Source organism: Zootermopsis nevadensis, unplaced genomic scaffold (genome assembly GCF_977971745.1).
Source record: "Zootermopsis nevadensis isolate Lab colony 2312 unplaced genomic scaffold, Znev_1.0 Znev_ptg000011l, whole genome shotgun sequence".
Taxonomy (NCBI): Eukaryota; Metazoa; Arthropoda; class Insecta; order Blattodea; family Termopsidae; genus Zootermopsis; species Zootermopsis nevadensis.
Genome location: NW_028259143.1, coordinates 6,101,805 through 6,126,511, shown reverse-complemented (window position 1 = coordinate 6,126,511; position 24,707 = coordinate 6,101,805). Strand labels below are relative to the sequence as shown.

At 36.3% G+C, this 24,707-nt stretch overlaps 3 protein-coding genes across 13 annotated transcripts in view; 1 reads left to right on the top strand and 2 right to left on the bottom strand.

Moving 5' to 3' along the window:
• Positions 1-19,546, top strand: part of crn (pre-mRNA splicing factor crn) — a 23,754-nt gene extending 4,208 nt beyond the window's left edge. For 2 of the 5 annotated variants that reach the window (XM_022060482.2, XM_087347153.1), the window contains 8 exons: positions 3,697-3,825; positions 4,906-5,118; positions 5,426-5,572; positions 5,810-6,004; positions 6,603-6,851; positions 7,370-7,508; positions 8,815-8,945; positions 14,103-15,035. In XM_022060482.2, the coding sequence (XP_021916174.2) occupies positions 3,697-3,825; positions 4,906-5,118; positions 5,426-5,572; positions 5,810-6,004; positions 6,603-6,851; positions 7,370-7,508; positions 8,815-8,912 (1,170 nt within the window). In that variant the 3' untranslated portion in view covers positions 8,913-8,945; positions 14,103-15,035. Of the gene's footprint in view, positions 1-3,696; positions 3,826-4,905; positions 5,119-5,425; positions 5,573-5,809; positions 6,005-6,602; positions 6,852-7,369; positions 7,509-8,814; positions 8,946-14,102; positions 15,036-17,457; positions 17,587-19,223 lie in introns of those variants that run through there. The other 3 variants (XM_087347151.1, XM_087347150.1, XM_087347152.1) reach the window with 3 other exon arrangements.
• On the bottom strand, positions 7,967-11,506 carry Naa20A (N-alpha-acetyltransferase 20 A). Of its 3 annotated transcripts, XM_022060487.2 has the most exons (6): positions 11,153-11,426; positions 10,991-11,015; positions 10,811-10,901; positions 10,382-10,511; positions 9,923-10,059; positions 7,967-8,470 (listed from the first exon to the last, which is right to left on the bottom strand). In XM_022060487.2, exons 1-6 carry the CDS (start codon positions 11,203-11,205, stop codon positions 8,385-8,387), a joined length of 522 nt encoding a protein of 173 aa, XP_021916179.1. In that variant the 5' UTR covers positions 11,206-11,426; the 3' UTR covers positions 7,967-8,384. The 3 variants fall into 3 exon arrangements, with proteins under 3 accessions (XP_021916179.1, XP_087203282.1, XP_021916180.1); XM_087347156.1 differs by lacking the exons at positions 10,991-11,015; positions 11,153-11,426 and adding an exon at positions 11,435-11,506 and having other exon boundaries at positions 10,811-10,937; XM_022060488.2 differs by lacking the exon at positions 10,991-11,015 and having other exon boundaries at positions 10,811-10,937.
• On the bottom strand, positions 12,604-24,707 carry LOC110828110 (uncharacterized). 5 transcript variants are annotated; one of them, XM_022060476.2, is made up of 13 exons: positions 24,562-24,707; positions 24,091-24,289; positions 23,799-23,986; positions 21,763-21,836; positions 21,083-21,266; positions 20,828-20,919; positions 20,577-20,667; positions 19,546-19,930; positions 17,582-17,898; positions 16,324-16,485; positions 15,826-15,991; positions 15,185-15,286; positions 12,604-14,279 (listed from the first exon to the last, which is right to left on the bottom strand). In XM_022060476.2, exons 2-13 carry the CDS (start codon positions 24,203-24,205, stop codon positions 13,972-13,974), a joined length of 2,184 nt encoding a protein of 727 aa, XP_021916168.2. In that variant the 5' UTR covers positions 24,206-24,289; positions 24,562-24,707; the 3' UTR covers positions 12,604-13,971. The 5 variants fall into 5 exon arrangements, with proteins under 5 accessions (XP_021916168.2, XP_021916170.2, XP_021916169.2 ...); XM_022060478.2 differs by having other exon boundaries at positions 23,799-23,983; XM_022060477.2 differs by having other exon boundaries at positions 24,436-24,616.

Below are 24,707 nucleotides of genomic sequence, written 5' to 3'. Positions count from 1 at the left end.
GATTGGCACTTTTTGATATTTCTTGCTGAGCATATCTGTTGGTTTGATCAGCAATGTGCTGCACAAGTGCTATATCGAAAATATTTTCGAATAAACTCACGACATCTAGTTCAGCAGTGTCGAACTGGGGACCACATACATTACAAAATGCTTCTCGTGAAGCAGGAAATGAGTCTATATTTTCCCACAAAATCTTGTTGGAAACCACACCTGCATGTACGATGTCGTCCTGTCGACCACGTCTACCATTATCACAATCACAATCGCTAAACACGACAGTTCCCGGTGTCACAAACTGTGTGTAATCAATGTCAAATACACTATCATCGTCCGAACTATATTCACTTATACTATCATCTTCTAAAACTTCATTTAAAACTTGTATTTGGTCTAGCTCCGTCAGAGGACAACTAGTCGAAGGGAGAGAGCCCTTGTAAACTACTTGGTCAGGCGTTTATTTTTAGACTGTCCCTTGCAGGTCATTGGAATGTCCCACTGTTGCCACATGTATACACATAGAGCTTTATTTCCACAACAGGCGAGAACAAACCTCATCGCGCTGGCGTTATTTATTCCATACTTATGGGCGTTTTAAATTAGGCTTTGAGGCTCGCGTGTTTATACGTAAATCCACAAGAACTTTAATTTAAATGCCCGCGTGTGTACACGTAAAACCACGTCTGAGAGTTAAGGCATTCCAAAAGTGAAGTATGAAAATCTGAATTTTGTATTCCATTTTTCATAATTTCTTTTACTGGTAAAATCTTGTATCTCACCACAGACTGCTTCATTGCATGAATGACTGAAACCTCTATCTCATAAATAATATTTTTAGTAAAGGAAACAAAGGTAAAATATATAACAGTGACCGAGCCGTATTTTCATATGGCTGACACATGCAATTAACCCTTCAGCGTGGAGTGCCGAACATCGCTCGTCATGACGTAGTCATCCCATGGCGTGGAGTGCCGAGCACTGCTCGCATAATGCGCGCTAAGACTTCTCCTTCTTCGTAGCGACTGACCTTGTATTTTATGTATTCTGGATCCAGTAGCCATGTAGAGAAAAAAGCTGGCTATCGATTGATATATAACATGACTCTGACAGATCGATTTTACCAGTGTTTTTCGACTTTGAAATATAGATTGATTTTTGAACTCAACTGCATTCAGCCTCTGCTTTGTGGCTCTCTCTAGGGAAGACAAATGGAGTAATATAGTTAAGGTTACGACGGCTGTGTAGGACACATTCCAAGCTTTCTAACGGTATTTGATGTCAACGACCTTAGTCAATGCATTCTCTGTTCTCCCCTTGGTATGAACAGAATTCTATAGTACATATCTGCCGTCAGTCAGCCATGATTATGGCTTCGAGTAGCAGGCGTTTTTTGTCTCCTCAAGACATTGCTAGAAGTGTAGACGAACCTCTAACTGATTCCGAAAGTAGCGTGTTCGATTCAGATGATGAATCAAGTGTAATCGATGATTTACCTGTGCGTGAATGACAGTATTTTGGTGTCCTGATTGTAAGGCTGGTCTCTGTGTTGATGGCTGTTTCAAGATATTCCACACAAAACTCAACTTTTAAGGTAAATTTTTTACCGTTCTATAAAGCATAGTGTGTTGTGAACATTTTGTTCAAAGTTTCACTAAAATTCATCAATTATTAGGGAAGTTGTGCCCATATAAGTAAAATGATGCACTTTCAGCTCAAAATTAAATTCCCAAGCAGAAACTCCTCCCACAGCACGGTATAGACTTGGGATTTAAATGCTCCCACGCTGAAGGGTTAAACTGATGGATTTTTATCTATATGTACGAGGCTCGTCCTTAAAGTAAGTTACCCTGGGGCCGTTTACAGAAACAAAACACAATTTCATGGAAATATTTATTGCAACAGATACAGCAAGTGTCCAGCTATTTTTCAACATATTCGCCACCGGAATTGAGACATTTGTCATACCGTGGGACCAACTTTTGAATACCTGTGTCGTAGAAGTCTGCCGCCTGGGATTGGAACCACTGTGTGACAACCATCTCCGCCTCTCTGTCATTCTCAAAACGCTGATGCTGACCGGACAGAAATTTCTTGAGGTGTAGGAAAAGATGGAAATCACTGGGAGCGAGGTCCGGGCTGTAGGGTGGATGATTAAACACCTCCCAGCTGAACTCCTGCAGGAGACTTGCTGTCCGTCGAGCTATGTGCAGCCTAGCGTTATCGTGCAGGAAGACAATACCGGCACTAAGCATCCCGCGCCGCTTGTTCTGAATGGCCCGTCGCAATTTCTGCAGTGTTTCGCAGTAACGCTCAGCATTCACCGTCTCACCTCTGGTCAGGAAGTCAACATGGAGAATGCCCCGTCTGTCCCAGAACACCGTGCACATCACTTTCCGCGCCGACAACGTCTGCTTGAATTTCGTCTTACAGGGAGATCCACTGTGACGCCAATGCATTGACTGCTGCTTGGTTTCTGGGGTAATGTGTGCAATCCACGTTTCATCACATGTGATGATCCGGTCCAGAAACTCGTCGCCGCCATCATGGTACCGCTGCAGAAATGTCAATGCTGACTCCATGCGCTTTGTTTTGTGTTCTGGTGTCAGTTGCTTCGGCACCCACCTGGCGCACAATTTCTTGAACAACAGGTGCTCCGTGACAATTTTGTGCAACAAGGAGCGGGAAATGACTGCTGAGTTCCGTAATTGTGAAGCGACGATTATCCATAATGCGTTCCCGCACAAGCTCCACAAGGTCGTCTGTAATGATGGATGGCCTCCCACTGCGCTTCTCATCATGCACACTTTGTCGACCTGCTGAAAATTGTCTGCACCAGCGACGCACCATCTGCTTGCTCATGACGTTAGGCCCATAGACCCGGCACAGCTGACGATGAATTTCGATCGGCGCTATGCTCTGTGCATTCAAAAACTTTATCACTGACTGCACTTCACAGTCGGCGGGAGCTGGAATAAGAACCTCCATCTTCAACAGCTGCAACGATGCTACTGTGAGAACGCGGGAAGTACCGTTAGTGCATGCGCCATGCTACGTCATTGCTCTATCACATACGCACGGTCGCTTCGCTCAATATAAGGTTTGCTAGCTGTGGGACGAGTGGGAAACTTACTTTTGGGACGCGCCTCGTGTGTAGAGATTTTATTATATGCTATCACAAGTACTTATAGCTGCTGTGTGATTATGTATGTACATGTAAGTGACAACCAAAATGCATTTGTGTATTATGGATTAATAAAGATTGACATAAGTGCAAAATATAATTGGTTAATTTAGCTTATATAGCTTATGTGCTTGACGAAGGTCATTTCATCTTTACAGGCCTGGCCTGGTATTATCAATTCAAATGAGTAATAGCATTTCAATGTGAATGTTTGCTTTCAAAGGCAGTCGTAGAGACCTGATGTGCTACACATTTAGTTCTGGTGTTTATGCCATGACATCTACTATTAGATTAAACTTTTTAGAAGTAACAGAGGTATTTTGTATCATTGATTGGGGTGTATTTCAGTGATGGAAATTTTCTGGGTTCTTGGATGGATGAGATCTTTATTTGTTACTGAAATGTGAGCTTGGCATTGTTATTTTAATACATGGAACAAATTACTAATAAAGAAATGTTGGCTGGTACCCACCATTCCAAGTTATTAATTTTTATGTATTGTAATATATTTCTTACAGGAGGTGAAAGTTAACCCAAATAATTATGATGCTTGGTTTGACTATCTCCGTCTCGTGGAAAGTGAGGGTAACCTTGAAGTAATCCGTGAGATGTATGAGAGGGCTATTGCTAATGTTCCTCCAACCAAAGTAAGTGAACTCTTGTCTCCATTGTTATATAATTATGGTACTTCACAGATGTGCAGACACCACACTTCAACTTGAATGAACTCCTTTGTAATTTTAATGTTACTTTTTACTTGCTTCACTAAGGTATGAAGGGTATAGACTCACTGTATAATTTCAATCAGGCACATTTTATAATACTACCACTAGATGGGTGTAAAAATGAAAATACAATATTTCCTTACTATAAGATATTTTTAGTGACAAGAATTTAAACTTAGGGAAGTGGGTATGTTTGTATAACTGGTCTCTGCAAAGTAGTGCTGTCCTTTTAAGTGCACAGAGAAGAGCCCTCCTCGAGAAGCTGCATCTAGTCAAGAAATATTCTGTGTGTATGGAACCTGAAGGTTTATTACCATTTGACCCAGTCTTGAGCCAGATGAATGCAGTCCACATCAACCCCTATTTAAGATCTGTTTTAATATTGTCCTCTCATTTATGCCCAAATCGTTCATATTGTCTTTTTGGCGACTAAAAATCTGTGTGCATTTATCATTGATTTTATGCATATAACATCTGGTCCTCCTCAGTTTCATCAGCTTATATTTGGTGAAGAGTAAAAATTGTTTTACCCTTACAGTGACAGACAAGTTTCATACAAAAATATTATCCACAGTACCGTTCTCAAAACTTTTAATGTTTATTGCTCCCTTAGACCGAGAGACCCAAGTTTCAGTCAATTGAAATTACTGTTTTGTATATTTTAATCTTTGCATTTTTACAGATATGAAGTTGAAGATTCTTAACTGAATGGTATATTATAGTTATGTCCTGCATTCTGGTGATAAGACATTAACATACACTTAATTTTCTCTGTTTAAATGATTGAACATTCTCAGCTGTTGATGAAAGATGTTTTTTTTTCTTAAATTTGGATTTTCTTTTAAGTCTGCATCATCTTATAGTGAAAGTCTTGTAGTTTTGCTTGTGTGTGTGTGTGTGTGAACATTGCAATCACAGCATTGCTAATATTGTTTTTTTCCCTTCCTTTTTGTTTAGTGTATGTTTGAAGGATAAAATATTACAACATGATTAAATTTCTAGGAGAAACCATTCTGGCGCCGCTACATATACCTGTGGATCAATTATGCTCTCTTTGAAGAGCTGGAGGCAGATAATGTTGAAAGGACTCGGCAGGTGTACAGAGCTTGTCTTGAGTTACTTCCACACAAGCACTTTACCTTCACCAAGATCTGGTTGCTCTACGCCAACTTTGAGATCAGGAACAAGAATCTGACTGTTGCCAGGAAGAGTCTGGTATAGCACTCTATTTGAAGCCTTTTCTGTGCACGTAGTGTTCTAGTGTTTGTTGTGTAACTTGTACCAGTAATTTTTGTCAAGTCACAGTTATCAAGTAGGAATTTTCTTGCGTATTGAAAAAAGTTGTCTATACATTTATAGAGTGTAGTAGGCAGACAGCATTTCAGTAAATGGTTAACAGCCTGTTGGGCATATAAACATGTTAATTTTCCATTTGAATGTCTGTCATACAATACACAAATGTATACAGGGACTGAATGAAACTATGATTGCATCTGGAGTGAAAGTTCTTGTTTTGTTACAGGGTATGGCTCTTGGAATATGTCCGAAAGACAAGCTGTTTAGAGGTTACATAGACCTCGAAATTCAGCTACGAGAATTTGATCGTTGCCGTATCCTATATCAAAAGTTTCTTGAATTTGGTTCAGAAAACTGTGTCACGTGGATGAGGGTGAGTAAAGTCACACAGAAATACCAGCAGGATGAATATACACATATAACTGTATTTCTTGAACAGAAACTAGCTGAAATAATACTTTTACCATACAATAACTCTGTCAAGAGGACGGTCAATGCTGGGGAGGCATGTGTTTTTGTAGTGTTCACTATCTGAATAAATGGATAAATACAGAATGTATCATAAGATATGCTATGATGAAACATTATAGGTTATTTTCAACTTTACTAGTTTGCAGAGCTGGAGACACTGCTAGGAGACATTGATCGAGCAAGAGCCATCTATGAACTGGCAGTTAACCAGCCACGCTTGGACATGCCTGAGTTGTTGTGGAAGGCTTATATTGACTTTGAAGTTGGATTGAGTGAAACACAAAAAGCTAGAGAATTGTATGAGAGATTGCTGGAGAGAACATTACATGTCAAGGTACAGAAAATTTGATATTGTAATTAATAGTGGTTATTCTTATAAAGTGGGCATATATTTTCTGTCAAAGAAGCATCACAAGAACTGCCCATTGTAATGAAATATATGTGGGACTGACCAGTGTCATAGTGAATACATGTGTATATGTAGGGTTCCTGAATGAAAGAGTTAAATACAGTAATGTTTCATGTAAAATTATTTACAGAAATCAAATATATCTTCACGGAACATGAAATCATAATATTTTACTTACAAAATTAAACATAAATTTGTGATTTGAGACTTCAGTTTCAGTGGCATGATGTACCAGACTTCTAATCTCCTGATAAAATAAACTTTTTTCTTAAAAGTTCTGCTTGAAGCATTCACTAACACAGATAATACATACATACTATCAGTGAGAGTTAAGTAAATACCTGTGACAGTAGCCCAGTAGGCAAGTGAGGGTGTGTGCATGTGTAACCCTCCTCCTATTCCTGAGCGGAAAACACTGGTCTTTAGTACAAAGATAATTCTTGTATTTGTTTGTTGCTTTTTGCTGCTGCTTTTCCTTTAATTGTTTTGTTACTCTGTTTACTTGAATGTTGTTTTGTGACAGGTCTGGATGAGCTATGCACAGTTTGAAATGTTAACTGCAGAGGAAGGAAATGTGGTTCTTGCAAGGCGAGTGTATGAACGAGCAAACCAGTCTTTGCGTGGTGCTAATGAGAAAGAAGAGCGTGTACTACTCTTGGAAGCATGGCGGGATTTTGAGACCCAGAATGGTGATGATGAATCTCTGGAAAATGTAATGCGGAGAATGCCCCGAAGAGTCAGGAAGAGACAAAAAGTTCAGGCTGATGATGGGGTGAGTTTGCTTTGCATAGTTGAATATGAATCATTTGTCAAGAAATGACTACTGAACATTAATTTCGTATTGCAGGATGATAAAAAGCAAACAAAAGCTGATAGAACAGTAAAACAATATAGAAAAGGCATCCTGTTGGACAATTAAATGAAACAGCAGTCAGCAACTTTCAAACTTTCCATTCAATACTGACCACTGGCAATACAGTAGTATCACCAGTGGTCAGTGGCTTAGTAGCCATGTTGCCAGAAGTAATTTTATGCAATAATAGAAAACAGGCTGTTGTTCTGAAAATAATGAAATAGTAACTATGCCACATTGGCAGATGTACATTTATGTGATTGTGGAAAGCGATCAGAAGCACTTCTAGTATCAAAAATAATGAAATAGTGTTCATTATAACTGAAAAACATTAGTATATTTAAGATTATTACATTTACCACGCACAAAAGACACTCTTAGACACTGACTAGTCATAATAGACTGTACTTTTAACTTCAGACTTTTTATGATTTCAGAGTGAAGAAGGTTGGGAAGAGTTCTTTGATTACATATTTCCAGAGGATGAGGCTACAAAACCAAACCTTAAACTTTTGGAGATGGCTAAAGCATGGAAAAAGCAACAACAGAAAGTTCAGGAGGAAAGTGAAGAAGAAGGTACATAAGAATCATAGAGACAAAGCTGACTGCAGTATACTCACTATCCTCTCATTTTATATGGCAAAGAAAGGTACAGTCATGAAGGCTGTCTTGTTTAATACTTGGCAGAGCAGTGTTAAGTGTTATTCTCAGAAGTCCATGTGCACGTGCACACTCCCTGGGTGGCACACATGACTTGTGTGTGTCATGTGACTATGACCTTGACCACTACCTTCAGCCAGTTTTGCTGGGATGTGACCATAAGTTCACCACGAGAAATATGTTCTTAAATATATCTGTTGTCAAATCAGTGAAGTGTCTGTATCAGATATCTCCAGTTACACTGTAATTAGTCTTTGTGGCCTCTGCCCACTAAGTGAGGTGGGAGCACCCATGAAGCAAATGTAACTACTCTGGGACCTGCAGTTTACTTACACATACAGCTACCATGTATCATGGCCACAATGCATTCTTCATTAGCTTTGATATTCATTTATTATCTTGGAAAACTAATCACATTACAGGTAACACTAATAATACAGTCATTACTTATTTCTCCTGTATTTACTATCTGAAAAGAGTTAGACGTTATTTTACTCTTCAATTAAAAATGCTTGATATAGCCATACTAAATCTTCCTTATATATTATACATAAATTGCTACAAAATGATATACTTCATTCATGGATTAAAATATGTGATTGTGAATTTCTGTTCCATCACATTACAAACTACATGAGATGTAGCCAGTCATTTAAAGGCATGCATTTCCTTACAGGGAAATTAGAACTATTTTGCATAAATTAACTTTGAAGAACTTGTCAGTGTTTTCAGTTGATAACCTTGATACTTCTTTATGGAGTATATGAAATGTGTGTGTACAGAAATAGTATCTTAATCAACTTCTTCAGGTCTCACAGGATGCAAGACTGGGATCACCGATTTCTTTTTTACGTCTCTCGACAAAGCTTTCCTCATATCTGTAAGCAAAATCAGAAAATAAAATGCAGGGCATTGGCATCTGAAAATTTATGGTGGCGCAGCAGTATTAAATGTGTACAGACAAGCAATGTATGCACAAATTTTGCTGTTCAAAATTCTAACGGGCATCTCGAAAAACGTGCTCTTCCAGTGAGAATAATTGATGTAGTCGAAGGTAAAAAAATTTGGAAATCAAAGTGCACCTTCCCGTACAGTACTTTCAGCACAGTAAGTTTTGGCAATGAATAAACAGTTTTAGAACATCCACCATACTTGCCTTATTTGACCCAATGTGACTTTTCTTTTTCTTGTGAGGGTGTCATTTTGAATCACTTCATAACAGATTTCAGACATGTGATGACAACACTGCAAGGACTTTCAGAATATTATACAGAGCAGTATTTCCAGGCATGGCAGTTACAGAATATGTGTATGAAGTAAGGAGCACTTTAAAGATGACCACATTCAGTAAAGGTCGGTGACAAACATTTTACAGAAGTAGTTTGGTTATTTAAATGTCAGACCTTGTAGTCACCAGGTTGGTATCTCCTTAAGAAAATAAAAAATAGGAAATGTGATTTATAATTTCTAATCATACCAAATTTCACATGCCCAACTACAAAGAGGTTGTCAGTTATTATCAAATTTAAAATTATTTGTTCATTTGCCATGCCAAATAATTTTTGTATAAAAAAATGGCCTGAACTGCCATCAGTAGACCTTACATTATTTTGAATAACCATACTACAGTCTGATATCACAAATATACTGGTATTTCTTTCTCTATTTACAGTAATATCCTTTTTCTCCCAAAACAAAGTCCATGCTGTTTTTGTACTGCTTATATACTGCCATCTTCCTCCCTAATTAAATTCACCTGTACACGAAGCTTCGAGAAAATTAGTGTGGAATTTAAACCACTTTAGTGTGCCCAATCAGTGAACAAGATAACATCTGAGGTAGAAGTAACACTTCACCATTCAATATAGGTTCCTAAAATTCTGCATGATAAAAAAACAATTCTTTATGATACTTTTGTAACCAAGGCTGATATGGTGTACTCTTTAGATTACACCATCGTTCTAGAGGTGTTTTTCATGCTACATAAAGTATTTCATCATTTCACTAATGTTATCTGGTTGTTGCATCATAGGTCATTGCACTGATGTTCACTTATATCCTAGACCATTCTGGTACTAATGTGAGTCCAAAACAATGGTATACAACAATGTCTTCCAAAAATAACCTTTGGTAATATTTGCTCTAATGACATTCAAGGTCCCCATTGTTGGAACCCATGGTTGCTCAATAATGGAGTTGAATCATGTGGACAAACATGGCCAGCCCATAATGTTTTCTTTCCTTTTGTTAGAGCATGTGAAGAACATCTAAAAATTGGAATTGTACACTTTTTTGCTGACATTATACTTTTGTTGTTTCCAGTAACTTACCAAAAGCATCTTCATCTGGATCTCCAGAATAATATTCTAATACTGTTCGGTACACTATGTAACCAAGACGCTTGTACATGTTGATCGCTACTTGGTTAGATACACGGACAAACAGATCCACAAAGTAGGCTCGTTTTCTGAAAACATGAACTACAGTAAAGTGAAGTGCATGCACCAATTTAACAATGCTTTCAGAAGACTTTATTCAGAATGGGTTACAAAATTATTGTTGGATCCATACATTTTTGAAAAATCTCCAATATGCCATTGTTTTAATCAAGATGACTACTTACTGATATTACACAAGTCACTAATCACCTTAACTTTTAAGATGAATTTCTCCTACACCCTGCTCACATAATAGAAGCTTACACTAACTGTGCATTTATGTAACACAAACAGGATTTCTTATTACTCACCATTTAACAGAAAAAATATTAGGATTCTGTAAATACATACTTTTCTGAAACATCTTCAAGCGATGCCATTAATGTTGCAGCAAGACCCAAACGTCTGAATTCTGGGGACACAGTAAGAGCTGTAACATGACCATGCCAGTTTTCACCATGGCCCTCTGCCTTGCCCATTACTGAAAACAAATTTGAAATATTTTTGCCTTCTTATTAGAAAGAAGTATTATAAAATACTATACTTCATCATACATAGAATAAATGTGAAGTAACACAACTATAATTTATGGATGAAGAGTTGTAGAGACATATATTGATGGTAACTTGCCTCTAATGTTTAACTAAGTACCATGTAAGCAGATGTATGGAGAAGTGCAGTTATGGCTCCACATATTATATATGGACAACTATCCTGGTCCCCACTGTATTTATAAAAAACAAAATTGTCCCTCATGAAGGAACATAGATAACTACTTACTATATCCCATAATTTCTCCACTTGGTGACTCTGCAACTTGGAAGTATTCTGGCCAGTGAGCAAGATATTGCATGTAAAAGGATAGTCCATACTTGGCTTTTGTTAAGGAAGACCCGAGAAATTTGACCTATAAAGTATTATTAAATGTATTTTTATGGACATGTGGAAAGAAAAGGATACCGTTTCTGTGAGCGAGTCTAAATTTCTGTAAGAGAAAGCATAATATATTTAGAAAATACTGCAATTTAAAAGACAAACTAATATTAGTCTTTAAGTTATATGAATATAAAATGTAAACAAAACCAGACCTTGACACACTATCAAAGCATTCTGCGTACTTACACATTATTAAATTTGAACATATCATTACACGTAAATGGCCTCAATGTGGTCATTTTCAAAAATCTCCTAACCTAACCTATAAAAATAATCCAGTAAAAGAAAATGTAGTAAGAACTGTGTATTTTAACAGTCACTGTCCTCCAAAAAATGTCACAATCACATATTTACTATCTGGTACGTTTCGCTGTTTTTGTGTATACGTCTAGGAAATGTAATCCAGGGCACAAATATCTATAAACGTTTGTTACGCCTATTATTCTGTGCTTTATGACCACAGTTTACCTTAACTGTCACAGATGACGTTTTTGCAAATGTATGATCATTGGTCACTTGTACCATATCTGAATGTTCTCACCAGAAATCAGAGGTTTCTCTGACAGACATCTCACCTGGTCATATGCGGTAGGAAAAATCACTGATGAAATCATCACGTGACAGGCAAGCAAAATGGTATGGCGCCGTGTTTTAAGACGAAGAAGTGAGAGTGGGACAGGTAGTTTTCGTAAGAATCCGAAGAGGCTGAATACGAATTGCACATTGTTCAAATCGTTCGGGAACACAAATTCCATAATTTATAAATCCATCACTCAAGTTCCTTGGGAATTGACAAGCTAATATGGTGAGTCACGTGTTAATAATAGAGGGTTATGCATATTTTGCATGGGTACTGTAATACGGTTTCTTAGATACATTTTCTTTATGCATCATGTTTTCAGAGGGGCCTAATGTATGTCTGCTCAGATTGAGAAAGGCTATTGGCACGTAACTTATTCTGGACACATTTGTTCTAATGTTGATATCTTGTTCACTCCAAGTATGGTTTTGTGAGCATTCTGACCCTTCCCAGCAAAGGCAAAAGTAGGAATTCACTTTTTCAGATAACAGCACCCAATGGGCAAAGTTTCCTCAATGATAGGATCATAGTGAAGATGACATTGATATTAGCTAACAATGGGACTTACAGCTTAACAAGGGATACAAACCTCAAAGGGGCATATTCCCCTTGTACACTTTTTACATTGCTAGAGGTGAAGGAAGAGAAATGCTTGCACAAAAATTCACTCTGGATTTTGGTGATATAAAACCTGTATAAAAGGTCAGCCCCCTTACTCCTAAACCAGCAAGTTCAGAATGTAAAGTATTATGAAGATAGATGCATTTACAATGAAACTTGGCCCAAAATACAACCAAACAACTTATATTGGCTGCATATTTAAAAAACAATTGCAACTACTGATAAGCAACATTTGTTGTCTGTATACTTTCAAATTTAAATACATGGGTGCAAATTTCTCCTTTAATTTAATGAAGTTATGTCAGACATTGTGAAAAGTCAGCAGACATATTTCACCTTATAATGTTCACAAGGTTTATTCCTGTGATAAAATGTATCACCAGGTCTTAGAACTGTAATGAACAACAAATTTCATGGATCTGTTCAAACAAACAAATGGAAGCAAAAATAACATTTATTCCAATAATAATCATTTTTCATTGCCAACTTAAATTATAATTTGTGTTTGGAATTACTGATACAGTCCTTAACATATAAAACATGGTACTAAGAATGACAGGCTGACATTCCACTCTCGCAGCAATCCCACTCACACTATAAAATGCTATAATAAAAATAAGAAAAGCAAAGTACAAATAAATCTATTTGAGCAAAATGTGATAGGTATAGTTCCTACATCAATGCAGTAAGTCTGAAAAGGGGTATGCTATAACTTGCAAATAACTGACGAGAACGAATTGCATGTACATGACAGATTTAACACATAGCACTCTTAGTTTTGTGTTACATTCCTTGAACCCACACATATACCAAGAATATAGCACAAAGATTTGTCTCAAAATCAAAACTGTGAGAATTTCTTTTAATAATGTTTTAACAGACACTTGGAAATGACAGAAGATTAGGTAGAATTTTTTTTTAAAAAACCCACTGTTGATGCAGATTTTGTCACTCTGATTACTTCCCCTCATCTCTTGACCACTACACACATACAAAGAAACAAACATAAAAAGGCATACTCTGCAAACATATCTGATACGTCATTGTACAGGTAAAGCATTTTATGAATTCCTGAACTGTTTGTGTGGCGATTGCAACCAATTGCAGTCTACTTACAGTGGCATGTAAACTGGTGTTTTATAAGCATTAATCTGTCTGGAAGTAATTACCATGCCCCTAACTATCTCAATTGTCATTTCCATACAAAAACCTTGAAAACAATCACTCATTTTCTCATTACCACAAACATACATGTCTATTTTGTGCACCCCACCAAGAAGTGGCGGGGGAGGGGAATAGCAAGCATCAGCTCCACTTATATGCATATCTCCAATGGCTGACATACAGGAAACGTAAAAGTCTCTTTTCTGGCATCATGTAAACTGCTAAGGGCCCTCAAAGAATCCTGTTTGTTTAAAAAAAAATATAAATAACTTTACGCACAACTTATAATGGTGTATTTTCATCAATTATACCATCATCCAGTGTGCTGCTAAATATTTTCATACATTACGAAATGTATGCTGGTAACTTTACTTACCATCACCTAATTCATGGTTAGGATATTTTAAATAATATTTGAAAGAACCACAGACTTATACCAGCTTTCTGAAAGGAACTAAAACAAAGAAGCAAAGTGTGCATACTATGCAAAGCAGAATAGTGTTATGCATCAGTCTTCATGAGGGGTGCACATAAGACAAAATCTGAGTCACCCTTAACTAAGAATTAACTTCTAACACAGTTAGTGTTACTTCATTGAATAAAATCCCAGAGTAAGTTCCAAGTCACAGTACAAACCACCTCAGTTATGTCTAACACCACATACTGACAGGAAAGTATGGGCATTATGAAGATGGCATACTGGTATAATGCTGTGAACAATGTTGAAATGTTCTGCTTTACTGAGAACATTCTGTATCTGGCATGGTGCAGGTGCTGTCCCAACCTTGCAGAAGATGCGCAAACTGCACACAGTGGTAGATTCTACATCATGGAGAAGTTTGGACAAAGCGTAGCATAGAATTTCTGACAAGTTCTCATCACTCAGTTGGTTGGGTGAGAAGTCTTCTTTCCATTCCTCAGTCAGAACCACACTTGAATTAGAGGCAGCTACAACACCAAAACAAACTAACATGTTACAGAGGGTACAAGTACACCACATCTAAATTGACAAGCTTAGTAAGGTCTCATGATAAGGTTAGAACCAACACTTAAAATACGAACAATTATTATAAAGGAACTGCAGCTATCTCTTGCAAATTGTTTTATAAGATATGTCCTTCAGAGTTTCTCACCGAGTCAAACTTCAAAATTAAAGTAAGGTGATGCCAATAATTGACAGGCATCACCAAGGCTAAAATATGTGGCACTAAGTCTTTGCATATGTGCAATAAGCAATTCTGGAAGTGTATATATCATGTTGGAAAGGGTGCAGCAGAACCATAAAGTCGACATTTTGTGTATAATTGCATGTATGTTTTCAGAATGCCTGTAAGATGATGGTATAAACTGAATTTTAAAAAATTGCAGTGAATTCATAGGCTGCCCACAAGACACAACTATCAGAAGAAATATTTACATAAAATTTAAGAGTACTATACTCTGCAAAAATGATGAAGTAGTGGACAGAAACCACATTCCCAGATATAAAGTTGAGAGTCAAATCATTGTGAAGTATTGGGGGTCAAAACTGAAAATGATTTAATTTACAGTGATATTGTTAGGATTTATTGGCAACAACAGAAAAAATATTTATACAGCATGAATCCCAGGCTCATGGACAACTAATATGTTTACAGTTTTGTTCATGGTTTACAATTGTAAGAATGTCATGAACAAGAAATAAAAATGTACTTCCCTGAAAAACTGGTTTCAAAAATATTTTTAAAATCTGTCATATATGGTGAATGTTATAAAATATTAGAAAATACTCGGAGTATGTACTGCTACAAAATGGCCAGCAGCTGCTGCAGGTAGGGATGTAATAGGTTGCCCCATTATGAAAGGATTCTTACCTGCTGATACATAACAGACTATGGCAGAAACATTATTCTCGTAATTCCAACGCCTACGAATAGATACCCTGAAGCCACTTACACAGCGTCCTGTCTCTTCATCTGCACAAGAAAATAACATACACACAGATTCATAAGCTTCAGGAACACTACGCATTCATGCAGATGGAATAAAATTAAACTACACGTAACAATAGAAATAAAATAACTTGGTATTTGTAAATCAGTAAATGTGCAGAAGCAGTAACAGAAGTAATAATATTAGTATGTGTCTGATATTATTTTTCATTTATTAATTTTTTGCCTGTTTATTTGCATTAAATTACATGGCTGTGAACAACTTGTAGAGAGCATCACACTTTGCACTACAAACACAGATAATTACAATGCCATGATTAGATCTAACTTTCACATATTGAACTATAATTCTGACTTCTCATATGTCAAATGAACAGACATTCTGCACTTATGGCTTTTGAGTAAACATTTGCTCAAGTTAGCTATTCTTACTAATAAAAAAAAGTTTTAAAGAAACTAGCAGCTTCCCAAGGACTCCACTCTATGAAGTCATTAACATAAATAATCTTGAATTATGCTTCATTTGAATATATACTTTTATTGAAATATTTTCCAATACTTACATTCAAACATGTTGTTATGCCGATGGGCCCAGATATGCCACTCCAACAATGCACCACGAGGCAGTTGAGGAACTACTACATAATCAACAATGGCATTGTTGGTTCTTTTCTCCCATTCACGACAAGCTTCTGGGATATATGATGGATGAGTTACATAGCAGATTCCCTTAACAAAGACAAATGTTATATATATATATATATATATATATATATATATAATGATAATCATAGACTATTTTAAGATTAAATTAAATTCAACTGGCTTTACATTAGTGGTAACAACTGTAAAATATTTCAGATTTTGCATGGAAAGCCCTACACCAGGCAACATTAAGTGGTAACAAAAGCTTCTAAGGAAATCCCCATCTTTTATAGAAGCCAAAGATTAATGACCATGTTCACATGAGTATGCCATTAATGTCTTAAACCACAGGACTCCAGACCACACCCTACTACCCTATTTCTTTACTATTATTTTAATATTGCCATAAGACATACCTGTACAACATCCCTGAGTTGGGTATTTGGATCCATGGCCTTTATAATTCTGCCAACATGGCGCAAGGCCAACCGACACTGCTTCCTAACTCCTCCTTCCACCAACTGCATTGTCCCAGGAACCAAAGCAATTTGGCCAGCCACATATATTATGTCTCCAACCTAGAGGAATTCCTTCATGCTTATAAAAACACACTTAAATTGTTATTTTATGGAATTTTGACATGCATCACATCCAAAATCAGACTTAGTTAATTCCTTATATTAATTTATTTGTGGTCTGTCAGTAGGTCAGACTATTCTGTGGCAAATGAAAGAATGATTAATGAATAATAAGTTTGAAAGGATATGTAAGGAAGCAGTTATAGCCTAATTTAAGGAACTATCCTGGCAATTACCTGAAGAGGTCAAGGAAAACCACAAAAAATTTCAGTGAGGATAGTTGGTCTCCAGGCAAAGAATTCAACCTGGGATCTTCCAAATATAAAGCAGTAGTGCTAACCCCTCAGCCATGCCATTTGGCAGATTACCTATGTATTACCAAACAGTGTGGTATATTTAACCCAGTTTTAGAGTATATATTTGGAGGGAGGGGTGCAAACTTCAATAATATGGGCCACAATGTTGTGAATGGAATTCTCCCATCAGCCACAAATTGAAATTTAATGCGGTCAGTTGTGATGGCAAGCAGTTTTACACTCATTGGCCTTGTATGTGCATAGTATGCTCTTTAATAAAAACTAGTGGGAAAGCCCACTGAAATTCAGTGGGGAATGATTTTGTTCATTTCTTCATCCTTTAACCTCTTTCTTCCTTTGCTTTGGAAGTACTTCTAAATGCTGTCATAGCAGCACTTGTAAAACAGGACATTCTATCATCATAACACATATGTAGTCATAAACGTGCCCTATTATAATAAGAATTCTGTCTGACTATATTTCAAGAAACAAATTTGCTAACTTAAAAACCAGAGTTTCATTGCTTTGTTTAATCAGAATAATATTGCATTATCATCATAAAAACTTTTGTTCAGATAATTTTTACAGATTAGTGTTTAATGCTGAGTATGAGTTATGCTGTAAGATAATTTATGAGAACATGATTTCTGACTTTAAACCTACTACTTTCATACAGGAAATTTAACTGAAGAACCAACTGCAATCTATATTCCCAACTTGGCTTTTGTACTGAACAACCATCCCAACCAGTCTACTGTCTGAAATGTCTGACAAATATATACTGTCCAGATTATTCTTACCCTCACTGCTTGGCTATAAGGTCCAATGTTTGCTGGGGCCCAATGAGACACACCCTGAACATGCATAGTACGTCTTGTACAACTTGGGATGCTCTGGTCGTCACCTTGTTGGGGAGCTGTTCGATAGCCTAGAACTTCCAGCAAAATAGGTGTGCTAGGAGGCAAAGGTGCCTCCACACAGATCCGAACAGGTGGATTGCTCCCACGAAAAAGTTTCAGGTACTCTGAGTTTATGGCAGTGTAATGACGCATGTCACGAACATATAATGATACTGCCACTAAGTCTCCAATTGTTAACAGTTGGTTTGTTACAATGGCTGGAAGCAAACAGAATTTCTGGTTATTACAAAGGTCATTTAACATGCAACCACAACCTGTAAGACTATTAAGTGGAAATCAATGTACAGTGAACTGTTTCTACTGAAATAGGGTTGAAAGTGCTAGTCCCCATTTGGTAAACTATGACTACCACACAAACATGTACATCCTACATTAAGAAGTCATAGATCTGCAAGAATTAGTAATTCTATGAAAAGCAAATCACAGTAAAAGAATGCATTTTGAATAGTATAAACACCTTATGCTAAACATTATCTAACCAGATAATTACTCTGCAGTTCACATTAGTGAAGAAGAGAGATTAGTTAATTTTGATTAAAGTAAACATATCTAATTCTTGAAATATAAATTAAAACAGCAGCTTTCATGCATTCTTAAAATATGGGATATTGTGTGGATTTCATGTCCATTAATTACAAACTATCAGCAATGCTCTCCATAAATTAATTAATTAAGCTTAAATAATGTTTTCTATATATTTTACTAAATAATAATCAGTATAAATGTGTGAGATTTGAGATTTTCATGGTAATGATGATGACATTGTTATTCTTCTGTGATGCCCTGAAGATGGACGTTATGTTTACTCCTATAAGATTCATACCTGTGAGTCTATGTGACATCACAACCCTAAAAGACAGCATCACCAATATAAATGTCTCAGATACAGACATAGAATTAAATGGGATAAATATTTTATTGTGCATTTATTTTTGACATGATAAGATGTGAGAAATTTGCCTTTGCAGGTCAGTTTACATGGTAAACGTGTTTATTGTGGCAGGCCTTGAAAACTTCAGATAAGATAACAGCAATGCTATGTTCAGTATTTTTATTGCTGCTGGGATAACAAAATTATTTTCTGAAGTGTCAGTGTTATGTAAGATAGAAAGTAAATAATCTTTATTTGTATGAAGCTTACCTTACTTATCTGAGATTAAAGGAAAATTTAATTTTAGAGCAAACAAGTAATATGCATCTTTCCACACCTGTGAAATTTAGACACTCCCTAAACAATGTGCCTCCCATATGTTGATTCAATGGTAAAAACCAAAATCAGTTTTATTTCATTCTCCTACTTACATACAATTCCAGAAATGTGAACTTACAAATGTTCAAGCACTTTCATCGTACATAACTTGTTGCTTAAATGTTAGCGTCTACTAATGACATAATTAACATTACAATTATCAGTTCATACCACTGGCTACTTTAGTCTGTCCTGTAATCTGAACATTAGTGATAATAATCTCTTAATATTCTAAGACTCTATAATTATTTCCTTATAATTTTGCCTCACTAGACTCCTTGGACGAGTGATCAGCCCATCACAAGGCCTCTACCTGTACACAGGACAGCACAACACAGAAAGACGCAGACAAACATCCATGCCTTGAGTGAGATTCAAACCCACAGTCCCAGTGTCCAAGCGCACAATGCCCATGCCTTAGACTGCATGGCCAATGTGACCACATAATCCATCACATACCAGTATTGTTTTCCTAGCTGCTATAAAGTCAAGCATGATGGATGACATGTGCAGATTGCATATTGATATCTTGCTTCTTGTATTAGGTGTGATATGAATAACAACATTAAGAGACAAGAAACCCATAGGTACCTACTATTAAGTTTGCGAAGCGCTTGCCTTGTTGCTAAAACACAGTCTTCTCCTTCACCAAACACACCACCAATCCAGCACCATCCTGATTCATTACATTTTGATGTTGTGACAGCTGGTAGTGGAGTGTCTTCCCATGCTACTTGAGTTGCAAGTCCTGCTTCTAGACATGATTCTTCCAACAAATAGGAATGATTTTCTGGTGTATGAGGAGGACTGCTCGGATTAAATGGAGGTAGAGGTTCCTCCACTGAATCCTCATCCATTTCCCCATGATCCACTAGTTTGCCTTCAGTTACACATTCATTAAGATCACTGATAAGATCAAGCCAAGTTTTGACAGGGATGTTGCAGATCCGTTCTGACATGCTGCTCAGAGGATTTACATTCTAATGAACCACAGGAAAAGAAGTATAAGAGTATTACAATTATATTAATAATACATTAATACAAATATTACTTCTGTCACTCTTTTTCACTGTCAGAAGTAATGACAATGCCAAAGACTTCTCTGCTGGACAACACTTCTCAGTTAAGTGATTGAGCTAACATATCAATGGGTAGAAGAGGCAAAATGGTCAGCCCATGAAGTTGATTACTTGATCCCCAGTTAAAAATGTGGAACTTTTTTTTCCACTCCATATACCTTCATGGTATGATGTTTATGTTCAGGGACACTTACCTTAACTTCAAGTAACCTGCTACCTGTGGTAAACTTGTGATGGTACATCCATAAAATCCATGCAATACACTTTGGAATATGTAAAACTCTTCTTTTGGACTCTGTCAATTATCTAAATTATAAAGTCATAAAACTAAATATTTTGGAAGCTGGATTCTGCTTCAGTCTTCAAGTAAAAGGGCAGGAGAAGATCAGAAAGCCCAGTGGTTGATCTAGCCTCAGATGTGGTCAATAACTGTCAGGGAAAACTATTTTCAGCAGATGATTATACTCGAATTTGTGTAATCCCAGAAATCAATTTAATGTAGTTTGGGGGGGGGGGGGGGGGGGGGGGGGGCTAATGTGATGCTTACCTCTTTCTCAAGAAGTCGAAGACCTTTGAAGTTCAGATAACCCACTGGAGCAATAGCATCATTAGAATGGATCACTGTCTCATATTCATCTCTGAAATTGGATATTTATAAAATGTATGTTATATTTCTTAATTTTTCTTTAAGATACGAAAATAACACATTTTGAGGGCTTTTACTTATAAATATTATTAATATAAGTATTAATGTTATTTCACTATTATATGTATGGGCTTGGGGAGGACCATACTTACATGACAATAGTCTTGATAAACAATGGACAATCGAGAGTAAATGTTTCATACTCTCCACCTTCGCCACATATATTTAATCCGTATTTTTCTTTCTGTAAAGGAATTTTTTTATGTCAAGGAAAAACACCCTCAGGATTCCTTCCTGTTAAACCCTCAATACAGACGCCCAATACGAAACAAATCACAAGAAAAGAATAAAGAAATACTTGTTTCGAACTGAGCAATTTATAAATGTTTTAAAATTGTAATGTTTACCAGCTTCACAATATGAGGCTGAAGATCAGCTATTGTCATCCCAAGATGCTTTGAAGGATCAAGTCCCAATGCTGCAACTTTTATGACAACTGCCTCAATATGACAGTCTATCATTTCTTGAAGTAATTCCTCTTGGTCTCGGCGCCATAAATAGGCCAGGGCAACAAGGCCAAGACGAGCACACCTGAATAGCATCATACAGGAAAAAAACATTATACATAATGTGTTTATATTTGATAAACACTCTTCAAATTATTTGAATAAGTTCTATTTCAAACAGGCATCTTATCTCTAGAGTAACAGTTAAAAACTGTTAACATGATTAATGCTTATATCTACTGTTAAATTAAAATTTGCTACATAAAACATAAATCCCTCAAATGAAGATTACCATAAGTGCATGCTTTATATCAACATATAAATTGTTACTTACATCAAAAATTCTCAATCTAGACTAACCGTAACTAACAAATTTTTGAAAGACAAATGTCCTTTAGTATTAAGTCAGTGTATAAACATGAACTATGGCTTGTACTATTTACCATATGGATAACACAAGAGAATATGAAATCATTTCTTACTTCAAATAATTTTTTTTTTTAATAATCTGACTTTGAGAACCACTGTTTCACAAAGATGGAGTCAATATGAAATAATTTCCTTTAATAAAATATACTTACACATTTTCAACCCTGATTCGTTGATAATCGGATAAAATGGCTCCAACGGCCACAGCATCCACATCGATTTCATCCTGTTCATTTAGCAAGACCAAATCTTAACTGACATTCTTACCAATAACCAACAACTTTTGGAAATGTCTTTTTCAAATGACAAATTCTCATAACATTTTACACATTTCATTGTGCATTTCTAATAAATGCAAATATAATTTTTAAAAAACTATAGTCCATTCATGAAAATCAGACAGTCAGTGTAAACAGAAGCACATGAACAATCCTGTAGTTACATATGCATCAACATGATCTGAGGGTCAAAGGGAGTGGGAGAACATTGAACCTGCATAATAAGTAACACAATGATCATACACTCTTGTATGTTTGCAGCTACTGTCTTGTCTCACTCTCAGTTGATAAAGCCTAATCCTTGTCCTAAAAGTACAATACTTAAACCAAAATATTTATTCAATTTAGGTTTCTAAAAATTGCATGCTTTCAGTGTTTGCTATCTCTGGAAGACCACTTTAAACAAGCATTACTAAATACAGTAGATATTTCCAAAACTTGCCAGTTATCTAAATACCATGTAAGAAAACACACAGTAATAATTGTATTAGGTATATACAGGTTACAAGGCACCTGTTGTAAACACAAACATGCATAAAAATATTAACTGTTACCATATATTTAAACGGGTAGCATGGATATGAAAGCTGTGAACCCCCATTACAGAATAAGAGAAAACACTGGGAAAAATTATCTGATTAGAACATAAATTCATTAAAGAATCTAGCTATTCAAATGTAGTACATAAATACCAAATATAACGTTAAATAAGGATTTTATCTTTAGTAACTCACACAGAATCACAAATCATATACTGGAAACATCATCAGACCCGCTTGTAAATTTTACATGTCGACTGCCTCTGAATACTGCCTCCTCATTCAGATAGCAATGTTTGAAGCTGGCATACTAACAGATAACACACCAAACAGGTTAATCCAGAAGTAATGCATCTGGTTTATATTCAGTACAAACCAAATCTGAAAGGGACTGACCTGAGTGCTACCTATATGTACCATACCATCTGCTTTAACATTCAGTAATGCTATATTTCATATTTATGTGTTTCATATACCTTGGTATAAACAGGGATTATCTTCTTAAACAGCATTAGCAAATTGATCTTTGTAATAGTGAAGTGCCATGTCTTCTTTTCTGTATGGAATGGATTTTTAAATGAGATATCCCATTGAAAATAGTCACGTGAGTTTAAATTGGGAGACAAACATGGTCAGGCAAAACCTCCACCACAAACTTCACGAAACTCCTATCCTTGGTCTTCTAAGAAGTTTCCCTACCAAAATTTGTGTCATCATCTGACCAGCACCACCCCCTCCCCCAACCCAACCCAGGTATACATTCGGCCCATAGCAGCCTTCTGGAAGATCTCAATATCCTAAAAATACTATGTAACCTGCAGAACACAGTTTCTAATTATGTGATATCTTAAATTACCCATTTACTTTACCCTTCTTAGGTCTGAATGCTGAATATTTTATCGGGTATTTTGTTTTCAAACACTTGTAATTTACATACGTCTCTTGAAAGTGGATCCCTGACAACAACATGGCAGATCTTGAATTGTGGACATACTCGATATGGATTGCAGCTGCAAATATACTGATTAAACAGATTCAGACAGCTGATAAAGGGTGGTACTTCAGCCTAGTTGGTTGGCTTAGGTTTTTTTGCCATAAAATGTTCCATATTATGAAACCTTATGAACACCAATTAAAATACATCTACTCCTAATATTTATCATCTGCAATATTAGTGATGTTGCCTAACTAAATATACACGGTACATTCTCTGCAGATCATGGTGTTAATAAAAAACTTTTCTTAATGACAGCATACACCTTCTTGATGTCTTTAGAAGAGAACTATAGTAAACCTGACACAAATCATGTTCAGTCTGGAGCATGATCTCAATAATGCTTCCTTAACAATAAATTTACAAAAATGCCTTACTTTAACTTTCTTGAGCAGCTGAAACAAATCTTCAACTTCATCTTCTGGTGTAGGAGTGTAAACTTGGTCTTGAAGTAAAGCAACACCTTGAGTTGGCTGTCTAAATAATGGCAAACCCATCGCTTCTGCATATAGTTCAACCCCTTGATGGCCGACTGTCTGGTACATATAGCTGTCTAATTCATCTGCTTGCAATAAGAGATTGGATGAATGTGCTTAACGTGATTACGAAATTAAGAGTTATTCGGTCTGACATAAGACTTGAGTAATAAAGTAATATTGAAAAATATACCTTTATTATCTGGTCGAAGATTTGCCAAGGCTGCAATTTCATGACCAGCAGCAACACACTGGACCATGTTGTAACAACTATCTTTTCCACCACTAATGAGTGCAACTACTCTCATCCTTACAGATTGGGCCAGAGTAGCAAGAATGGAAGCTGTATGGCTCTTTGACCTACCACCCTACAATCTTTTAGTTGTCATCATCTGTGAAAACAAACCACTTGTCTTCATTTGTTAAGATACACACATTTATTTTATTCCTTAATATAATCCTCTGAAAAGGTACTTCTTCAAGCTGCTTGTGCATGCGAGACCATAACATCTTGATTTGTATGAAACACGAGTTTTACCATGATGGGATAGTGGCAGAAATAACAATATATTGAAGGAGTATACATAAATAATATTCAGCCGGAATTTTACACAGGAAAAGTGAATTTATACCAAGTTCTACGTTTATTTCACTAAATACCCACGCAAATTTTACACAGCACAAGCGTACTGTCCGACGACTAATGGATGACTGACGCCACCGCCATCTGTAATGTAATAAGAAACACGATTTTCCTCCTATGTTTTCTATATCGTTTCCATGTCCTCAAATTTACTACGTAACCACGTA